Raw genomic sequence first — 20,897 nt, 5'->3', positions numbered from 1 at the left:
CACCATGTTGGCCAGGCTGGTCTCGAACTCCTGACCTCAGGTGATGCACCAGCCTCAGCCTTCCAAAGTGCTGGGATTACAGGTGTGAGCCACCGTGCCTGGCCAACAAATTTATTTTTTAATGAATAGAGATAGGGTCTCACTGTGTTGCTCAGGCTGGCCTCAAACTCCTGAGCTCAAGTAGTCTTCCCAAATTGGCCTCCCAAAGTGCTGAAATTATAGGCATGAGCCACCGTGCCTGATCAAGAACCCATGCTCTGAAGCCACTATACTTTGATGCTCCAATAAATATTCCTAAAACACCTAGGTCCCAGGCCCTGAGCAAGTCATTATCGAAAACTGCCTTAATTAACATCCACTGTCAGATGTAGTCATGGCTGGACCTCTCCCAAATGGACAATTATTCTTTGATTGTTTAACTCAGCAAAAAATGTTAAGGTCCCTTTGGGGCCAGGGAAAAGTGAGCAGTCCTTTGCCAGAGTGAGAGGAGAGAAGGGCCAGGATCTGCTTCAACACTGGGGACTGATTGTTCTAACATGCGCTGGGGTCACCATATAACCATAGACACTGCCCCTATAATCCCTCTAGCTAGCGTGAACCATCTAGGCAACCCTCTAAGAACCATCTAGGCAGCTAGAGTGAGGTTCAAATTTGGGCTCCATGACTTATTTGTCTGTGTGTCCTTGGACAAGCTACTTAGCTTCTATGCTAAGTTTCCTCATACTTAGAGTTGGTTTGAGTGTTAAATAGGATCATGCCCATAAAACACTTAGGTCTTCACCTTGCATAGAGCCTATGTCAGTGAGAATTTACTTAAATTGTTATTGTTATTATTGTTGGCAGATTTTTTTCAGCCTGCATGTGTACATCCATGCATTGCACACTCCTTTCTATTCTTGCCCTCCCTGTCATTGTGAGGATATTGAAAAGTTGGTCTTCCTGTCTCTGGGAAGGCAATTTAGTCCATGTAAAATGTCTCAAATTCCCTATCCTGTCATATGGCTCATGAACTGCCTCTGGCTTCTGAAGGAGCCTGAAGGAGTTGTCAAACCTGCTGCAGGGTGCTAATGATATGTCAATGTAGGTTCATCCATTGTAACAAATGTTCCAATCTGGTGTGGGATTTTGATAGTGGGGAAATCTGGAGGTGGGTAATGGGTATGTGGGAAATCTCTGTACTTTCTGCTCAGTTTTGCTGTGACCCTAATGCTGCTCTAAAAATAACATCTTTTGGGGAAAAAAAAATATGTTTATACACATATAAAATAATGTGAGCAATAGATGCCAGGCACAGAATTATGATTCCATTGAAATAGTTTGAAAATGTGGAAATCATTAAAAAAACAAAAGAAAACAACAAAAAAACTGCCCCAGGTGGAATCTGCAGTGGAGCCTGGTAGCACTGCCTTCAGATTCCATTTTCCCCATTCCCTGGAAATCTTCAGGATTACAAACAAAAATGGGGCCAGGCACAATAGCTCAGGCCTATAACCCCAGCAGTTTGGGAGTCTGAGGTGGGTGGATCACCTGAGATCAGGAGTTCGAGACCAGCCTGGCCAACATATAGTGAAACTCCATCTCTACCAAGGCGTGGTGGTGGGTACCTATAATCCCAGCTACTCAGGAGTCTGAGGCAGGAGAATTGCTTGAACCCAGGAGGCGGAGGTTACAGTGAGGCGAGATCATGCCGTTGCACTCCAGCCTGGGCGACAGAGTGAGACTCTGTCCCCCCCACCCAAAAAAAAACCTAGACCGTGTGTTGTGTGGTGCCAAGATGGGTTAGCCACAGCTTCCTATGGTCGGCTTGGTTGTTCCTGTGGGAGAATCTGGACTTGGCCATTCTGTTCCCTCTGTACAGTCACAGGCCCCCTCTGGGTGATCTGGGGTGGGGGACACGGTTCTGCTCGTGATTATCCAGAAATGTTCTTCATTGCTTCTTGGCCTTTTGGCTAAGATCAAGTGCAGAAAAGTTCTCCCCTTCCCGTGTTTCCCAGCCTCTTGGCTGTCTCACTGCCCTGAAGATTGCTGGATTGAAGACACACGACGAGCCTGAGTTGGTTGGTTTTGTTCCATGCTTGAGGTTCAGATAAAACGATTCATCCTTTTGACAAAAGTTTATCAAAAGCCTTTGACTAAACACCAAAAAAATGGACAAGATCCAGTGCCTGCCCTCAAAGTGCTGACAGTCATGATGACAGCTCAGGAGGAAAACCAACGTGAAAACAGATCAAACAGCCTGACAAGCACTGGGATGTGCACAGCACAGCAGGGACCCCAAATATGCATCCGTCACCTCCTATGTGCAAGTCCAGGGCACCTTCCTTTTTTTTTTTTTTTTTTTTTAAGATGGAGTCTCGCTCTGTCACCCAGGCTGGAGTGCAATGGTGTAGATCTCAGCTCACTTGCAACCTCCACCTCCCGGGTTCAAGCAGGACCTGCCTCAGTCCCCAGAGTAGCTGGGATTACAGGCCTGTGCCGCCATGCCTGGCTAATTTTTTGGTATTTTTAGTAGAGACAGGGTTTCACCATGTTGGTCAGGCTGGTCTTGAACTCCTGACCTCATGATCCGCCTGCCTCAGCCTTTCAAAGTGCTGGTATTACAGGCATGAGCCACTGCACCCGGCCCTAAATTTTTTGTATTTTTAGTAGACACGTGGGTTCACCATGTTGGTCAGGCTGATCTCAAACTCCTGACCTCAGGTGATCCACCTACCTTGATCTCCCAAAGTTCTGGGATTACAGGCGTGAACCACCCCCTTGTTACCTCTGTGAAGTAGGTGTGAATCTCCCAGTTCTATTTTGTTTTGTTTTATTTTATTTTATTTTATTTTATTTTATTTTATTTTATTTATTTATTTTTGAGACAGGCCCCAGGCTGGAGTGCAGTGGTGCAGTCTTGCTCACGGCAGCCTCAACCTCCTGGGCCCAGATGATTCTCCTGCCTCAGCCTCATGAGTAGTTGGGACCACAGGTGCATGACATCACACCCAGCTGATTTTTGATTTTTGTAGAGATGAGGTTTTGTCATGTTCCCCAGGCTGGTCTCAAACTGGCCTCAAGCAATCTTCCTGCCTCATCTCAAAGGGTTAGGATTATGGGTGTGAGCCACCATGCCCAGCCGAATTTTTTTTTCGTCACGGGAAACTCATTTTCTTAGTTTTGCTTTCTCCTCCTTCCCATCCAAACACATTACTGTGGAACAACGGACCTTATTCCCAAAACACATTGCTCTGTCGTGCGTATACACGCATGTGTGCGTGTGTGTGCACAGAGACAGGGAATAATGAAGTGTTAGGGAAATTGCTGCTGTGGTGTGCCTGAGCTCTTGTTCTGAAATTCAAAGCCCCTGAGCCCTAGAACAGAAAATACAGTTGATAAAACTGTGACCCAGAACCCCCAACGGTACGCCTCAATTCCTTACTAATTCTGGGGGCTCCGGGAAGGGCTGATGTCCACTGCTTGTGCATATGGAGCTGAGACACAGATGACCAGTGTTCTTCAGAGAATACACCAAGATGTTCTTAACGCGTGTATCTCTGCAAACAAAAGAGAGCCCTATATCCTCTGCCTCTGCAGGACTTCTTTCGGTGGGGTTTATTCACTGGGAGAGCCCACAGTGCTGTGGGTTTAGAAAAGTCATCTGCCAGGTGGTTAGTATGACATTCTCCCCCTGGGGGGCTGGCAGTTGGTGGGGGCTTGAGGGCTGCCAGGTTCTCTGGCCTGGAGTTTATACAGCTCCTGTCTCCACACATCTGACATAGAAGCAGCAAGAAAAACTGATTGAAAAGGAGACCTGTCTGGCCTCTGAGAATTTTGTTCCTCTCCCTGTCATCTCTGAGCCTAACAAGTACAATTTAAAATTAGAACCAGGCTTTCCTGTGTTCTTAGAAACTAGCAGGAATGACACAGAAACTTTATGGATCTATCCACAGGGCAAACTTCCGTTAGCACCAGAAACCAAGATTTATATATATATATGTAAATGTACTAATTCATTCAGCAATTATGTATTGAAATTCTGTTATGTGCCAGGCAGTCTTCTAAGGCTACAGCCATGAACTAAATATGAAAGTCTATGCACTCCATGAAGTTTATATTGTAGTCATGGGAGACAGAGGATAAACAAAATAGAAATGCAAATTATAATGTATGTTCAGAAGTGAGAAGTACAGCGGAGAAAACTAAAGCAAGGTTTGGGGCAGAAGGCAGAAAGGGAGTACGGAGTGGAAGTTGGATTTTAAGTAGGGTAGCTGGGGAAGACCTTACTGAGGGAGTGACATTGCAAAGACTTAAATGAGTGAAGCTCCTGGAAAATTCTGTTGTAATATTGTGAAAGTCCTAGTGTTGCCTCAGTTCTGCAGCTAAGCGAGGGGGACATAAAGTGCTTGAGGGGTAGGAATCATCTCACTGAGGGTGAAGCTGGGACCAGACCACGGTGACGCTGGTACCTGTCATCCGCCGCTGCTTTTCTGCTACGAAAGTCATTTCCTCGGCCAGGTGCAGTGGCTCATGCCTGTAATCCCAGCAGGATGAGGGAGGCCAAGGTGGGTGGATCACCTGAGCTCAGGAGTTAGAGACCAGCCTGGCCAACATGGTGAAACCCCCTCTTTACTGAAAATACAAACATTAGCCAGGCATGGTGGCGGGTGCCTGTTACCCTATCTGCTCGGGAGGCTGAGGCAAGAGAATCGCTCAAACCTGGGAGGTGGAGGTTGCAGTGAGCTGAGATTGTGTCATTGCACTCCAGCCTGGGTGACAGAGTGAGACTCCGCCTCAAAAAAAAAAAATATTTTCTTGTCTTCGGTTGTTCAGTATCTCTTCTCTTCCTCTATTTCCTAGGAACATGCTTTTGAAAGCAGCCAGAAATATAAAGAAGGCAAATACATCATTGAGCTAGCACACATGATCAAGGACAATGGCTGGGACTGATTGGACAGCATCTACCCAACCCAGTGTCCACGTGAATGCCATTCAACCGAACATTCTTCCCAAGCGTGAGAGAGTGACTGACACTTGGTTCCATCCATTTAGGGGCCTTGCCATCTGGGGCATCCTCCCACCCTGACGCCATCTTTCTGGTGACCGGCCTCTAAATTGCTGTCTCTCTGTCTCTTTGCTTTGTATCTGTTTGTGAGTTGATCCTGGCTTCTCTCTCTGTTCTAGTTTTGGCTGAAAACAAAACAACAAAAGGAACAGATCCTTGACCGCATGGGCGGCAGCCCACCTTGGTAAGGGCCCCAGGGCCCGTGCGAGAGCTGCCTGATGGCCTCTTGTCAGGCGAGCAGTGGCATGGGGGCGTGAGGAAGAGGGAAAGGGGAAACTCTTAAGGGTCCTGGCGCGGGGAAGGGGTGGAAGGGTGGAGGTAGGAACAAAATTGCGCTGCTCCTGGAGACCTGATAACTTAGGCTTGAAATAATTGACTTGACTAAAAGGACAAAGAGAAAAAAAAAATACCTCATGACTGCATTCTCTCTGACCAGAAGCTTCTGTTCCTGACACCAAATGTGCCAGGTTAGCAAATGAGCACAAAGATGTGGCCCTGATTCTAGTTGGCGGGGCAAGGGCCTGGTTCTCCTGGGCTGAGTGGGGGAGTGTTCTGGCAGCAGTGAGTGACTGGGGCAGTGGCCAGGTGGGTGCGATGACTCTGATGCCTCGCTCAGTCTCTGGGCAATCATCATCTTTGCCTCTTTAGGCACCATAGATAAGGTGTGAGGGGACTGTCATTTGCAATGGGCTTAACATCCAAATATCCCAAAGGCTTTGACCAGCAACCAAGTAAAATCAGTAATTGAGGAGAGCAGGGCACAAAGGGGCTGCAGTTTGGGAGCGCTGAAGAAATGGCTCAGATATTGAGCCAGAGAAATAAAAAGTAGGATCAATTAGCAATTCTTACTGCCCTTCCTTCTGACCCCTCATAAGAGGAGTGTGGTAAGGGAGGGGACTGGGTAGGGGTAATCCCTGGAGGGGTTTAGATTGGAACCAGTTCAGGTTTGGTCCATCTTTCCTCCTTGGTTTTACAGTGGCTTCCGTGGGATCAACAATTTCTTGTTCATAGAGTTTTGGGTGTTTTTCTCCAGTCCTGTTGCTGTAGACTGTAGAAAGCATGGGCCCCAGGCTCTGAGCTTAGTAATAACCTGGCTGGTAGATTCCTCATGCCCCTAATTGGCCCCACTTAGGTCTGAATGTCTTGCATGGAGAGAAATCTGCTGTCAGTGTGGTCCAGCAGCAGGGAGGAGTTCTGCCCAAATTCCGATATTACCCTTTCCCCACATCCAAACATCCTTCGATTAGGGAAGTGGAGAGCATCCCTGTAAGGCCCATAAGAGAAAGAGGAGTTTGTTACATTTAATTAACACTGTGAAGTCTGTTCTACAGCAATTCAGCCAGTCCACAGTATGTGACTGAAACTCATTTAACTGGGTTCATTTTATTTCTTAGACTGAATATATAATTGTGCGTGTTAGGTAATTCTCAGCATCTCCTTCTCCAAGTAGGCCGACCCTCTCGGAAAATTCACCCTAAAAGTCTCACAAAAGAATGAGTTGATGGGATACTCTGTAAAGCAATGAACTGAGATGAAAGCAGCCAACAGCCCAGGAGCTTTTCAGAATCAAATCTGCAGCAGAACCAATTTCTGTTGGGAGCGCGTCCTTGGTGGAAATGCTTTTTTGTGTGTCTCCACGCACTGATGGTGGAATGGGAGCCCCAAGACAGGTGTGGGCTTGCCCTGCCAGGGGCAGGTGGCAGGACTGACAGAAACCGGGATAGCTCCAGGATTCTCAGGAGAGAGCCCCTGTAAGACAAATGGATTCTTAGAAATTGACTTTTGTTCCCCAAGGCCTCTTGTCCAGATCTTCCCAGTGCTTTCACAGCCCTGGGAGATCAAGTTGTTCTTCCCACTTTACTGCAAGGTAGACTGAGGTTCAGAAGAAATATTGAATTCTGCTCCCAGAAGAACAGTTTGTCTGGCTCACAGGCCCAAGTTCTCAATGAAATGGTTTTTCAACTTTCACATTCCTAAGCCGGCTTCCCGGCACAGAAGCCATGGATTTCCCCTCTCTCCCTTCCCCTACTCAGGGAAAGTCTTCCTTTATGGATTTTCCTTAGACCCTTTCCTCAGGGATTGTCCTGGCTATTTACTGATAGTCTTTCCCATAGGAAGAAAATGGGGGTTAAACATGGGGTAGGTGTTTTGTCTTTCAAACTGAAAGTGGAATGTGGTGACATCAGCTAGACATGGGGTGCCCTCAAGTTTCCAGGGGGGCAGAGAAGAAGACCAGTGTGCCACTGTTCTTCCTTGGGGATGAGGCCTTTGACTGTTGCATGGATCAGAGCAGGCTCCAGTCAGACCCTGGTTCTGAGTGTTTTTTTTTTTTTTCAGTGACTATCCAGTGAGCCTCCAGTGGGTGTAAGGCGCCATACTTGCTGTGAGAGAGCTGAGTAGAGTGTTGGTTTTTCCATAACTACAGGGGAAAAAAACTCATTAGGCTTTCCCTTTGTGTCAGTGAAACCAAAAGTGCTTCTTACAACATTCGCTCTGTTCATGGGTTGTCTGTCTAACACTGAGAAGCCTTGGAGAGGCCACAGCTGAGCTCTGGAGATGCTAAATTAACTCATGGCCTCAGTCAGTTCATTCTTTAATTTCCTCACCAAATTATTGACTTAGAGCATAACCAAAGACCTCATTCATTCACCCCAGGTGGGTTGGGGGAATTGGAGTTTGTTGGTCAAGTTTGGGGGCGGGGTGTGGGGAGTAGAGACAGAGTAAGGAGACTTGAGAAAGGGAAAGGCATGAAGTTCTATACCTCAGCCAGCAGCTGCCTTCGTTTGGAACTGAAGTCCAGCCAGCAGACTCTCTAGCTCCATCTCCCCTGTGCCACCCTAGGTCATATGACCTTGGCCACCCTGGAGTAGACCCAGACCCCTCGGGACCTGGGACATTAGTCTCAGGCTGCTGATGGATTGATTTGACATGAATCAAATACAGCCAAACTCGATACCCACAAGCTGTCAGCTGGACCTGACTGAGTGTTCTTCCTGAGTTCACGAGGATAGGCTAGAGTGCATTTTTACTGGTGGATCAGTGTGTGCAAAAGAGATGACCCTTTATAAAGAGATTTTCAAGTGGATATATATAAAAGAAACAGTTGCTTGTAAAATATACTTTTGTAAATAATATTTAATTTTTTAAATAATATATTTGGTGCTGTTTTCTCAGATCCCCTGAGAGCACTTTTGATTTTCATTTTAAATTCTATGGTTTCCTTTGCATTTCATGAAGTATATTTTAAGGGAAACAGTGATCACCAATACACGTTTTCGGTTTTTTTTTTTTTAAGGTCTCTATCACTTTAATCTGGATCAAGGCTTTAAAGCAATGCCTCTCTGCATTTTTTCCCCAGTGGAACAGACTCTGCAGTACATTAATCAGGTTGAGAATTGAAATATTTTCTTGCATCAGTATTGACTAGAAAAGAAAATAAATAAAACCAAGTTAATTTAGTAGTAACAACTTACAGTGATTCTTCCTGTTGGAAGAATTTCCAACAAATCAGAATCACGTTTTTGGTTGTGCGTGTGTGCACGCACGTGTGTGTAAAAAGCACTTTCAATTGTGCCTCCTGTTTTCTCGAGTGGGGACACTGTAACTACAGTTTACACTTTGGGCGCATACAGTTTTTCTCTTTTTGTTTTCCTGAGCATGGAGCTGTTGCAGGTTTGCTCCTTTTTCTTGCTTTGTGTGCTCAGCTTTTACAGACTGTAAAGGAGATCTGTTGTTTGTGAAGATGGAACACAGTCAAATCTGTGCTTCTAACTGAGATGAGAGTGTATTAATCACGTATCGCAGGGCTCCAGCTGTTTTAGAAGCCACATCATGTTAAACATAAACTGGTTTGGATTAAAAGAACATTAAGCCCGGGCGCGGTGGCTCAAGCCTGTAATCCCATCCCTTTGGGAGGCCGAGGCGGGTGGATCACGAGGTCAGGAGATCGATACCCTCCTGGCTAACACGGTGAAACCCGGTCTCTACTAAAAATACAAAAAACTAGCCGAGCGCGGTGGTGGGCGCCTGTAGTCCCAGCTACTCGGAGGCTGAGGCGGGAGAATGGCGGGAACCCGGGAGGCGGAGCTTGCAGTGAGCCGAGATCGCGCCTCTGCACTCCAGCCTGGGCGACACAGCGAGACTCCGTCTCAAAAAAAAAAAAAAAAAAAGAACATTAACATTAATAAAATAATACACATATCTTAGTGATAAACAGCTTTTTTTTTTTTTAAGATCAGATTGCCTCAGGTTCAGAAAGAGGCTGAGAAATCAAATCATGAACACAATCAACTTACATATTTTAAAGGAATCTGCCTCAAAGGAGAAAATATGCTAGTTGTCTAGATAGAGGAAAGAGATATTTAATTTTTTTAAATTAAAATAGTTATGAAATCTACTGGCAGTAAAAGGTAAAGCCAAGAAGAAACTATGAAAGCTATTCTGATGTTACCAAATTCTATCTGCCCATATGTTTTTGTATAACATTTTGGTGACAGTGGGAGTCGGTCCCTTTCCCAACCTGCAGAGACTATCTTCCAATACTTCCAAGTCTATTTATGCTTGTGTTTACAAACTGTGTTTGTTGGGTTTGGGTTTTTATTTTCTTTGGTGGCATTTTTTAGGTCACTTTGCTTCTATAACAAAGGTAATTGTTTTCAAATAATTTGTCTTCACCTTTTCCCGTATTTGTACATAGTGATTCAGTATTCGAGAAAAGTGCATTGTTTCTGTCATATTTCCAATCTGTGTTGGTGCTCATTTGAGAAAATAAAAGTTTTCAAATATTAACTCTTTGAAGAGCTCATCTGTCTTTGTTGACCCAGTGTGTTTGATCTTGACATTTCATATTAAAGTATTTAAAGGCCTATCTAAACCCAGTCACAGATCTGTCGACTGAGATCCTAAGGGCTTGTTTTTCCCAAGGACAGTCAGCCAACTAATGAATAAACAGCCGGTCTCATGCCTATCTGCAAATGCTTCTCCTGGCTTTAGATATCAGAAATGCATGAGTGACCTTTATCCAGTTCTGTGTACTAAGCCCCATATTCATAGACTCTGCAGACTTTTCTGATGACACCAATTTCTTTGGAAATAGTATTGCATGAAGTAAAGGGGAAAAAAAAGTAAAACAACAAAATTATGTCAAAAAGGAGAGGTATTATCTCTGAATGATTGGCTAACGGAGACCAGTATTCACAGTTACAACATATGGCATATCAGATTTTCTCATTTTTATTATTTTATTTTTATTTTTATTATCAACACATATTTGTTAAACATGTGTTTGATTCCAGGCACTGGACAAGGCAGTTCTATCATCCTAATAAGTAAGCTGTTTTTGTTTGCCATGTACTCTTCCTCCAGTCTGATCCATATGCACACACTGTCTTGTATATCCAGTTGTTGTAAGTAAATTTTGTGAGCTGGTGCCTTCATTTAACATAAGCTGAACAATTTTGTCTCGGCATCATCATTATTTTGTTTTTTATTTTCATTTTTATTCTTTTGAGACTCTGTCGCCCAGGCTGCAGTGCAGTGGCACAATCTCAGCTCACTGCAACTTCCTCCTCCTGGGTTCAAGTGATTCTTCTGACTCAGCCTCCTGAGTAGCTAGGATTATAGGTGCGTGCCACCATGCCCAGCTAATTTTTGTATTTTTAGTAGAGACGGGATTTTGCTGTATGCCAGGCTGGTCTCGAACTCCTAATCTCAAGTGATCTGCCCAAGTCAGCCTCCCAAAGTGCTGGGATTACAGGTGTGAGCCACCACACCCAGCTTATCATTTTATACTATATCTTAAAGTACCTTTTCAAAAACTTGCTTCCATATCTTATGAAATACCCATCTTTTACAGGCAGCCAGAATGTCAAAGAAGATACTAAAACCACACAAGTGTGCATGTTTCACATTGCTAATATTTTTAAAGCCTTTCTATGGCCAGGCACCGTGGCTCGTGCTCATAATCCCAGCACTTTGGGAGGCCAAGGCAGAAGGATGACTTGAGTCCAGGAGTTTAAGACCAGCCGGGGCAACATAGTGAGACACCATCTATATAAAAAGATTAGCCAGACATGGTGGTGCGGGAGGCTGAGGTGGGAGGATCGCTTGAGCCCAGAAAGTTGAGGCTGCAGTGAGGCGCAGTTGTGCCACCAGACTCCAGCCTGGGTGACAGAATGAGACCCTGTCTTTAAAAAAAAAAAAAAAAATCTTTTATGAAAAAGGACATGCCTTCTCTCCCTCCCACATATTTTCAACTACCCATTCTGGGCACAGCTACAGTTGACTTTTATTTGTCCTTCAGTATATTATCTTCCAGTGACCTGTTTTGCTTCAGTGGATGTGCCTGTTATCATTTCATTCTTGTTTGCCTTTTGCAGAGAAGGACGAGAGAAAAAAGAATGTGCTTGAGACAACCAATCTCAAGCCAGCTTTGGGTCCTCATTCTTTCAAGCTCTTATTTCCCTCATGGGAGAAAGGGAGGGGAGAGGACACTATCCCCATTTTGTAGATAACGAAATTGAGGTCTTGTAAGGTCTCATTACTAAACCATATTCCAAATTTTAGCATTGTTAAGTCTTTTTTTTTCTTCGAGATAGGGTCCGGCTCTGTCACCCAGGGTGGAGTGCAGTGCTGCAATCTCTGTTAACTGCAGCCTCCACCTCCTGGGCTCAAGTGATCTTCCTGCCTCAGCCTCCCGAGTAGCTGGGACCACAGGTGCACACCACCACACCCAGCTAATTTTTGTATTTTTTTGTAGTGCTGCGGTTTCGGCATGTTGCCATGTTAATTCTGATGTTGCTTCACACGACACTTTCCCATTCTGCCCACCCTGACTGCTTAATAAGAGCTCAGGGAATGCAAATTAGAAAATTCACATAAACAAAACAGCTACAAAAGTCAATGCTACCTGGGAAGTATTATGTATTTCATAGCTCAATATTTTTACACTAGGCTTTGTTGTTGTTTTTTAATACTCTCTAATGGATTACATATGTAATCCTTGACCATCTACATTAATAATAGGTGCTGAATAAATGCCTGATGGGCCTTGAATTGGATGGCGGAGAATTAACAGCTTTAAAAAAAATCTGTTTAACCATGTCAGTATGTTTAAGAGGAGAATGGAGAAGTTAAGCATAAAATGCTTCCTGCATAGGGAAATGGTTCAGTTTATTTGCATTTATTTATCCTACAAGCATTTTTTTCAGACATCTATTATATGCCTAGTCTAGTAGGGAAACCAAGGGAGTAGAAAGCTGTGGTACTAATTTTGCAGTGTGAGAGGATGAGGGATTATGATGCAAGGGCCTCCCCAGTTTGGGCCAAGTCACTCGTCACATCAGCCAGGACCCTCACACAGGACCACTGGACCCTGACAGGCACCTGCTTTCTGCTGAAGCAATTGCTCATAAAGCCTTTCATCTGAAGCAAGTAAGTGGCTCATGTCCTAGAGCAGGGCACAGGGTAGGCTATGGAGCTAGAGCAACTGAGCTCAAATACTGATTTCCCTTAGATAATCTGTAGAAAAGGCTCAGCCCAGTGTCTGGCACAAAGTATTCAAGAAGATGATGATTGTTATCACACATGGCACAAGTCTATTTTGAATTGAGAGTGGGATGAAGAATACTATATTCTTTATGCACATTATTGGTTTAGTTCACACAATAATCCCCCCATTTCACAGAAGAAGAAACTGAGGTTCAAGAAGTATAATAGCATGCCTGTGGAAAAGCGAGGATTTTCACTCTTGTTCTGATTCTGTGAAGCCCACACCCTATCTGTGGCCCCAGCCCGCCATGAAAATCTACCAGAAGGAAACTTCCTGGCAGATCTGAGCACACACCAAAATGTCATGGCTATTTTGTTCGCTCATGTTTTATTCTTTTTTTTTTTTTTTTTTTTTACATATAAAATGGAAATCCTGGCCTTTCAAGCACTGGAAACACAGAGCTTAGAACTGAGGGATGGTTGGGTTGTATTATACCTTTATTTTACAGGCGTTCAGCCCTTTTGATTGTGGCACTATGTTTTTATATTTCTTCTTTTTATTTTTTGGAGGCAGGATCTCTCTGGTTTCACAGGCAGGAGTGCAGTGGCACGATCAAGGCTCACTGCAGCCTCCACCTCCTTGAACTCCTGGCCTCAAGTGAGCCACCCTCCTTAGCCTCCCAAAGTGCTGGGATTACAGGCATGTGCCACCATCCCCAGCCTTATATTTCTTTTGAGGGGGAAAAATGTTTTCACTTGCTCAGAATGATTTTAAAAGATTAAAAAAAAAAATCCAAACCCTTGCCCACGTGAAAGTGACTAAGGTATTCTAACACATTACAGCATCTCCATGGAGCCATTCAGAGGTAATTCTGCAGGGCAGCTTGGAACAAGCCAAGGATTGAAAGTTCATGTTGCATATAAGGTACCTGTAATTCCCAATGATAAATAATTATACATATATTTTTTGAGACTGAGTTTTGCTCTTGTTGCCCAGGCTAGAGTGCAATGGCGCAATCTTGGATCACCACAACCTCCACCTCCCTGGTTCATGCAATTCTTGTGCTTTAGCCTCCCAAGTAGCTGGGATTATAGGCATGTGCCACCATGCCCAGCTAATTTTGTATTTTTAGTAGAGACAGGGTTTCTCCATGTTGGTCAGGCTGGTCTCGAACTCCTGACCTCAGGTGATCCGCCCGCTTCAGCCTCTCAAAGTGCTGGGATTATAGGTGTGAGCCACCGTGCCCAGCAAGTTATATTTATTTTCAATTAAAATAATGATTTATCCCGAGCTCATGAGCTCAGAAATCAACACAGTCAAGTGGAAAGAACCTTGGCTTTGGGGTTGCACAGATGGATTTGAAGCCTCGCTGCACGTTTACACAATCATCACTTTGAGAAAGTCGCTGCAATTATGAGGTCTCGTTTCCATCATCTGTAAATAGGGAATACCAGCAACCACATAAGTTACTGTGAGGTCAAATATAATGACAGCCATAAAGTGCCCAGCACAAATGGGTCTCAGCAAGTGTCACTTATCTTTTTACTGATTGATTGGAACTCACTATAGTGAACACTGTGAGCACATAGGATATTTAGGATTCAACACTTATCCCTCTAAGCCCACCTCTACACAGGGGACTGACACGCAGAAAAGTTAAGTAATCATGGTTATTGGGCCTAATAAGCAGCAGCCCTGTTAGGCAACGAAGCTAGTAGTCCTTGCACAATACTACTTGCTTTTACTTCTAGAGGAGAGTGTGTATGTTTATGGAAAGAAGAAACGTAGCGGGGCATCAGCTAGAAAAATCATCCTTGAATTTTATGCTAACCCTCTCTGGTGGTCTTCAGTACAGCAAAATGCACTCATTATCCCTGCACTCACTGGTCTGGTGTGCAGGCAACGTGCTGGAGAGGAGGAGGCCCAATGCTGTCGAATTCACTCTCCTCCCCAGCTTCCCCTGGACGTGTCTGCCTCAAATTCTGAGCCACTTCGCCAGAGCAAGGCCACACAAGCAAAGCATCCAAGCAATCCAATCAGGGATGTTGTATTTATGGCTTTAATAATGAAGCCTCTTGGGGAAATATTAGTTTCCCATTCCCAGAAGCGAAAATGCTTCCACAGAATGTTCTTAAAATTTATTACTGTTTGTTTTTTTCCTACCACATTCTTTGCACCACCTTAATAGAGTTTAAAACATCCCTTCCCAAAGTAGACAGGATGATCTGTGCTGTCATTCGTTTGGCTGGTTCTGAAGCCAGCACACTGTTGAAAGTTGAAAATACAGGTTGATAATGCTGCTGCTGATGACCTAATCCTATGTTGAACCTGTTGTTATTAAAACTGCCGCTAATTCAACAGGACCTTGTTTCGGCACTGCCCAGTTCTCAGTCACTTATTTCCAGGGCAGCTGGAAGAACTGCACCCATATCTCTTGGAGGCACTCAGGCTTGAAGCTGTTTCCATGGTGACGAGACATACCCAAGGTTCAGATTTCATTTCGTTTTAGATCTCAATGATATTCTAAAAGAAATAGTTTACTGGTGAGAACTCTCAGCCATCTGAGAGAGGAGGCTGGAGGGAAAAGAGAGCCGCTGACCTCCTGGAGCCCTTGCTGTAGGAGGGACCTCTTTGGGAGTTCTTGTTTAACAAGGGAGAGTGGATAGTCATCCTGCAAAGAAAAGGTCAGCATTCTCTCAGAAGTTACTGACATGGACTTGCTGAGTCCAGTACGTCAGACATTTCCTCTTGCCTTGGGTAAACCCAGGTATAGCCTGAAGGAGGCTTGCTTGAAAAAGCAAGCAGTGCAACAAGGCAGCAGAACTCAACATGAGAATGCCCATATTATTATTATTATTATTGCTATTTTTGGAGACAGAGTCTCACTGTGTCATCCAGGCTAGAGTGCAATGGCACGATCTCAGCTCACTGCAACCTCTGCCTCCCGGATTCAAGTAATTCTCCTGCCTCAGCCTCCTAAGTAGCTGGGATTACAGATGTGCGCCACCATGCCCAGCTAATTTTTGCATTTTTAGTAGAGATGGGGTTTCACCATGTTGGTCAGGCTGGTCTCGAACTCCCGACCTCACGTGATCCACCTGCCTCAGCCTCCCATGGTGCTGGGATTACAGGCGTGAGCCACCGCGCCTGGTCGAGAATGCCTACAAAAGTTTTTTCTGCCAGTGGGCATGAGACACACAGTCATGTGGTTTAAAGCTCGGGCACCAGAGTCAGACCTAGCTCTGTTGCTAGTTAGATGTGTGACCGTGTGTGACCGTGGATAGGTCAGTTACCTTCCTTTTTTTTTTTTTTTTTTTTAAGAGATAGGATCTTGGTCTGTCACCCAGGCCACTGGAGTGCCATGGCGTTGTCATAACTCATTGCAGCCTCAATCTCCTGGGCTCAAGCAATCCATCTTGGCCTCCCAAGTAGCTGGAACTACAGGCCTGCACCACCACACCCAGCTAATTTTTGTATTTTTATTTTTGTAGAGATAGAGTCTCACTATGTTTCCCAGGTATCAAACGATCCTCCCACATTGGTCTCCCAAAGTACTGGGGTTAAAGGTGAAAGTCACTACACCTGGCCAGATCAGTTACCTTCTGAGACTCAGCTGACCCATCTATAAAAAAGGGTTACAGGCCGGGCACAGTGGCTCATGCCTGTAATCTCAGCACTTTGGGAGGCCGAGGTGAGTGGATTGTTTGAGTCCAGGAGTTTGAGACTGGCCTGAGTAACATAGTGAGACCCTGTCTCTACAAAAAAAATTTAAAAATTAGCCGGGCATGGCAGTGTGCACCTGTAGTTCCAGCTAATTGGAGGGCTGAGGTGGGAGGACTGCTTGAGCCTGGGAGGTTAAGGCTGCAGTGAGCTGTGATTGTGCCACTGCACTCCAGCCTGGGCAAGAGAGCAAGACCTTATTTCAAAAAAAAAAAAAAAATTCCTATGGGGACAGATCATGCACACAGAGAAAGCCTGGCACTGTAGAGCTGAAGAAATGGTCATGATTTTTGCTTCAGTACTGTGAGGGCAAGGCATGGATTTATGTTACTCAAAGTAGAAAATGCATGTGAAAGCTGGGCACAGTGACTCATGCCTGTAATCCCAGCACTTTGTGAGGCTGAGACGGGTGGATCACCTGAGGTTTCAGGAGTTTGAGACTATCCTGGCCAACATGATGAAACCCTGTCTCTACTAAAAATACAAAAAAATTAGCTGGGCGTGGTGACATATGCCTGTAATCCCAGCTACTTGGGAGGGTGAGGCAGGAGAATCGCTGGAACCTGGGAGGCAGAGGTTGCAGTGAGCTGAGAATGCACCACTGCACTCCAGCCTGGGCAACAGAGCAAGATTCCATCTCAAAAAAAAAGAAAAAGCAAATGCATGTGAAACACTGCACAGAGGAGAAGGATTTTCAATATCATGGATGATAATGATCCCTTTTTTCTCATGTACTTTCTTTTTTTTAACTTTTAGGTTCAGGAGTACGTGTGAAGGTTTGTTACATAGGCAAACTCATGTTACAAGGGTTTGTTGTATAGATTATTTCACCACCCAGGAATTAAGCCCAGTACCCAATAGTTGTCTTTTCTGCTCGCTCCCGCTCCCATCCTCCACCCTCAAGTGTACCCCAGTGTCTGTTTCCTTCTTTGTGTTCTAAGTTCTCATCATTTAGCTCCCAGCATGTACTTTCTAAACATGTTTTATTTTATATTTCTTTCCAGGGAATTTGGCAAATGCTAAATATCCCCAAAGACAATCACTCACACATTCTTTCAACAAATATTTATGAGCTACGCTTTATACTAGGGATAAACAGACAAGGTCTCTGCCCTTAGGGAGTTTTCTCAGTCCTGCCTGGGAATGCTTATGCAACAAGGGGAGTGGGTAGTTGCCCAGAGAAGGAAAGGTCTGAGTTGCCACAGCAGTTACTGGTTGGACTAGAAAGTAAAGTTCTAGAAAGGCTTCCTATGGGCCTTGCCACCATGGCCCCTCTTCCACGGGGTCCCTGTAGCACGTGGCCCAGGTCTCTGCTATGGTCCTTATTGAGTTGTTTTTTATTTTATTGAGTTGTTTATTATTATCTGTGTCCCTCCCTAGCCCTTTCTTGAGGGCAGGGACCCAGACTCTTCTTTTTAGAGACAGGGTCTTGTTCTGTTGCCCAGCCTGGAATTCAGTGGCATGATCATAGCTCACTGTGGCCTTGACCTCCTGGGTTCAAGTGATCCTCCCACCTCTGCCTCCCACTGGGATTTCAGATGTGAGCCACTGTGCCCAGTTCAAACTCTTTCTTTACAGCTACCCAGACTGAAGGTTCAATGAAGGTTTGATGAAGGAACAATCAAGTGGATATACGGATGATCGACTATCCAAAGAATTCTTCCTTTCAACTCTAACCCAAAAGAAAACTTGTGATATTTATTGAACATATGTGAGAGAAAGGAAAGATTGCTTTAGCTTTTACCTTATTCCACTGGAAACCCTAAGGTAAATGAGAGAGAAGCTTAGAGGACAGGAAACATAAGTAAAGCATGTAGAAAGATGTTTTCTACAACCAGTGTTGTGGGGGCAAGGAAGGTCCTCAAATGGTTCCATTTAGTCCAACATAAGTACAAGTGGTGGGAAGAATGGGGAGATTAGCAATTACTCATGGAGTAGCAAAGAGGCAGATTTCTCCACATGGGCTATGTCAGACAGGGAACTGAGCAAAGTCTTGGGAGCACAAACACGAATCCCTTCAGCTGGCTGGTCAGAGGGTCGTGTGCTCTCTGTTGCCCAAAGGAAGTCCTCACAAGTAAGTAGAGCCTGGATGCAAGCAATGGATGAGCCCACGAAGTCAGAGGCTGCACAGTCAGCGAACATGGACTGCAAAACTTTCAGTAGGGTTGCTTTAGGACCAGCCTCTTCATCTCCAGGCCCCACTAATCTCTCTCATTCTTCGTTCTTTGCTCTAGGGAATCTCTTTCCTTTCAAGTAAGAGATGGAGGTGGGGAAACATGGCTTTCATTTGTGGTGTTTTCTCCCAAGTACTTTGCTCTTACTAAGAGTTTTTTCTTTTTCTTACCCTTGATGGCCTAGGATTGTGAAACTCAAAAGCCAGAGAAATAGATACACATATTTTTTTCAAAACAGATATAATTTACAAACAGTAAAATTCACCTTTGAAAAAAAGGTGGGTGCCGTGGGTCACACCTGTAATTCCAGCACTTTGGAGACCAGGGTGAAAGGATCGCTCAGGGCCGGGAGTTTGAGACCAGCTTGGGCAACATAACAAGACCCTGTCTCTACAAAAATAATTTTAAAAATCAGCTGGGTGTGGTAGCTCACACGTGTAGTCCTAGCTACCGGGGAGGCTGAGGCTGGAGGCTCACTTGAGGTCAGAAGTTCCGGGCTCTGCACCACTGCACTCCAGCCTGGGTGACGGAGTGAGACCTGGTCTCTAAATAAATACATAATTTTAAAGGTGTACAGTTGTACTAGTTCTGACAAATGAATACAATCATGTATACCTGTCATGCACCACAGTCAAGATAGAGACTATTTCCATCACCTCAAAAAATTCCTCATGTCCCCTTTGTGATCACCTCTCTCCTCCAGCCCCAGCCCCTGACAATCCTGTTTTCTGTTCCTATAGTTTGCCTTTTTCAGAATGCCATACAAAGCGTTTTGAGTCTGGCTTCTTTCACTAACTGTAATGCTTTAGAGATTCATCCATAATGTTGCGTGGATCAGTAGGTTGTTCCTTTCATTGCTGAATAGTATTCCATTGTACGGATATGCCATCATATGTTCACCAGTAGATGGACATTTGTTTCCAGTTTCTGGCTATTCTGAAAAACCTGCTATAAACATTTGTGAACAGATTTTTGTGGATATTGTGCCTATATTTTCATTTCTCTTGGGTAAATTTCTAAGAGTGGAGTTGCTGGATCATATGGTAAGGCGGAGGTTTAAATTTATAAGAAACTAGGCCGGTTGCGGTGACTCATGCCTGTAATCCCAGCACTTTGAGAGACCAGGTAGGTGGATCACATGAGGCCAGGGGTTCCAGACCAGCCTGGCCAACATGGTGAAACCTTGTCTCTACTAAAAATACAAAAATTAGTCAGGCATGGTGATGCATGCCTGTATTCCCAGCTATGAAGGGAATAGCTGTATTCTCATCTGTGAAGCTGAGGCACAAGAATTGCTTGAACCTGGGAGGCCGAGGTTGCTGTGAGCCGAGATTGCACCACTGGGCTCCAGCCTGGGCAACAAGAGCAAAACGCTGTCTCAAAAAAAAAAAAGATTGCATATTTAAACAAAGACCTCACCCCTGACCCAAAATTACGTTATTTCTTAATGGCTCTAAAATGTCATTTGACAGCTGGGCATGGTGGCTCACACCTATAATCCCAGCACTTTGGGAAGCTGAGGCAGGTGGATCACAAAGTCAGGAGATCAAGACCATCTTGGCCAACATGGTGAAACCCCATCTCTACTAAAAATACAAAAATTAGCCAGGCATGGCGGCGTGCACCTGTAATCCCAGCTACACGGGAGGCTGAGGCAGGAGAATTTCGAGGCAGGAGAATTGCTTGAACCTGTGGGGCAGAGGCTGCAGTGAGCTGAGATCGCGCCACTGCATTCCAGCCTAAGCCACAGAGTGAGACTCCATCTCAAAAAAAAAAAAAAAAAAAAAGGCCGGGTGCGGTGGCTCACGCCTGTAATCCCACCACTTTGGGAGGCTGAGGTGGGTAGACCATCTGAGGCTGGCAGACAAAATTAGCCGGGCGTGGTGGTGGGTGCCTGTAATCCCAGCTACTCTGGAGACTGAGGCAGGAGAATCGCTTGAACCTGGAAGGTGGAGGTTGTGGTGAGCCGAGATCTCGCCATTGCCATTGCACTCCACCTGGGCAACAAGAGCAAAACTCCATCTCAAAAGAAGAAAAAAAAAAAAGTCATTTGACATGAAGAGTCATTTAATCCTTTTGAAGAATCATTTTGTTACTTTAAGTCATGTCACTCCTCACTCACTTCATTAGCATACACATTTGCTATTTATTTATCTATCTATTTTGAGATGGGGTCTCTGTCACCCAGACTGGAGTGCAGTGGCACGATTTTGGCTCACTGCAACCTCCACCTTCCTGGCCACCTCAGCCTCCTGAGTAGCTGAAACCACAGATGTGCACCACCACACCTGGCTAATTTTCTGTATTTTTGGTAGAGACGGGGTTTCGCCATATTACCCAGGCTGGACTTGAACTTTTGAGCTCAAGCCATCCACCTATCTTGGCCTCCCAAAGTGCTGGGATTACAGATGTGAGCCACCGTGTCTGGCCAATCTTGCAATTTATAATCTGGGCTATTTAGTTCAAGGCT

At 44.9% G+C, this 20,897-nt stretch overlaps 1 protein-coding gene across 3 annotated transcripts in view; it reads left to right on the top strand.

Annotated features, from left to right (window-relative positions):
* YPEL2 (yippee like 2) overlaps window positions 1-8,274 on the top strand; it is a 64,027-nt gene extending 55,753 nt beyond the window's left edge. For all 3 annotated transcript variants that reach the window (XM_030923385.1, XM_030923386.1, XM_010376819.2), the window contains exon 5: window positions 4,840-8,274. In XM_030923385.1, the coding sequence (XP_030779245.1) occupies window positions 4,840-4,929 (90 nt within the window). In that variant the 3' untranslated portion in view covers window positions 4,930-8,274. The remainder of the gene's footprint in view (window positions 1-4,839) is intronic.
* Window positions 8,275-20,897: the final 12,623 nt, after the last annotated feature.

This window comes from Rhinopithecus roxellana, chromosome 19 (genome assembly GCF_007565055.1).
Source record: "Rhinopithecus roxellana isolate Shanxi Qingling chromosome 19, ASM756505v1, whole genome shotgun sequence".
NCBI classification, from domain to species: domain Eukaryota; kingdom Metazoa; phylum Chordata; class Mammalia; order Primates; family Cercopithecidae; genus Rhinopithecus; species Rhinopithecus roxellana.
This window is presented reverse-complemented; position numbering and strand designations above follow the sequence as displayed.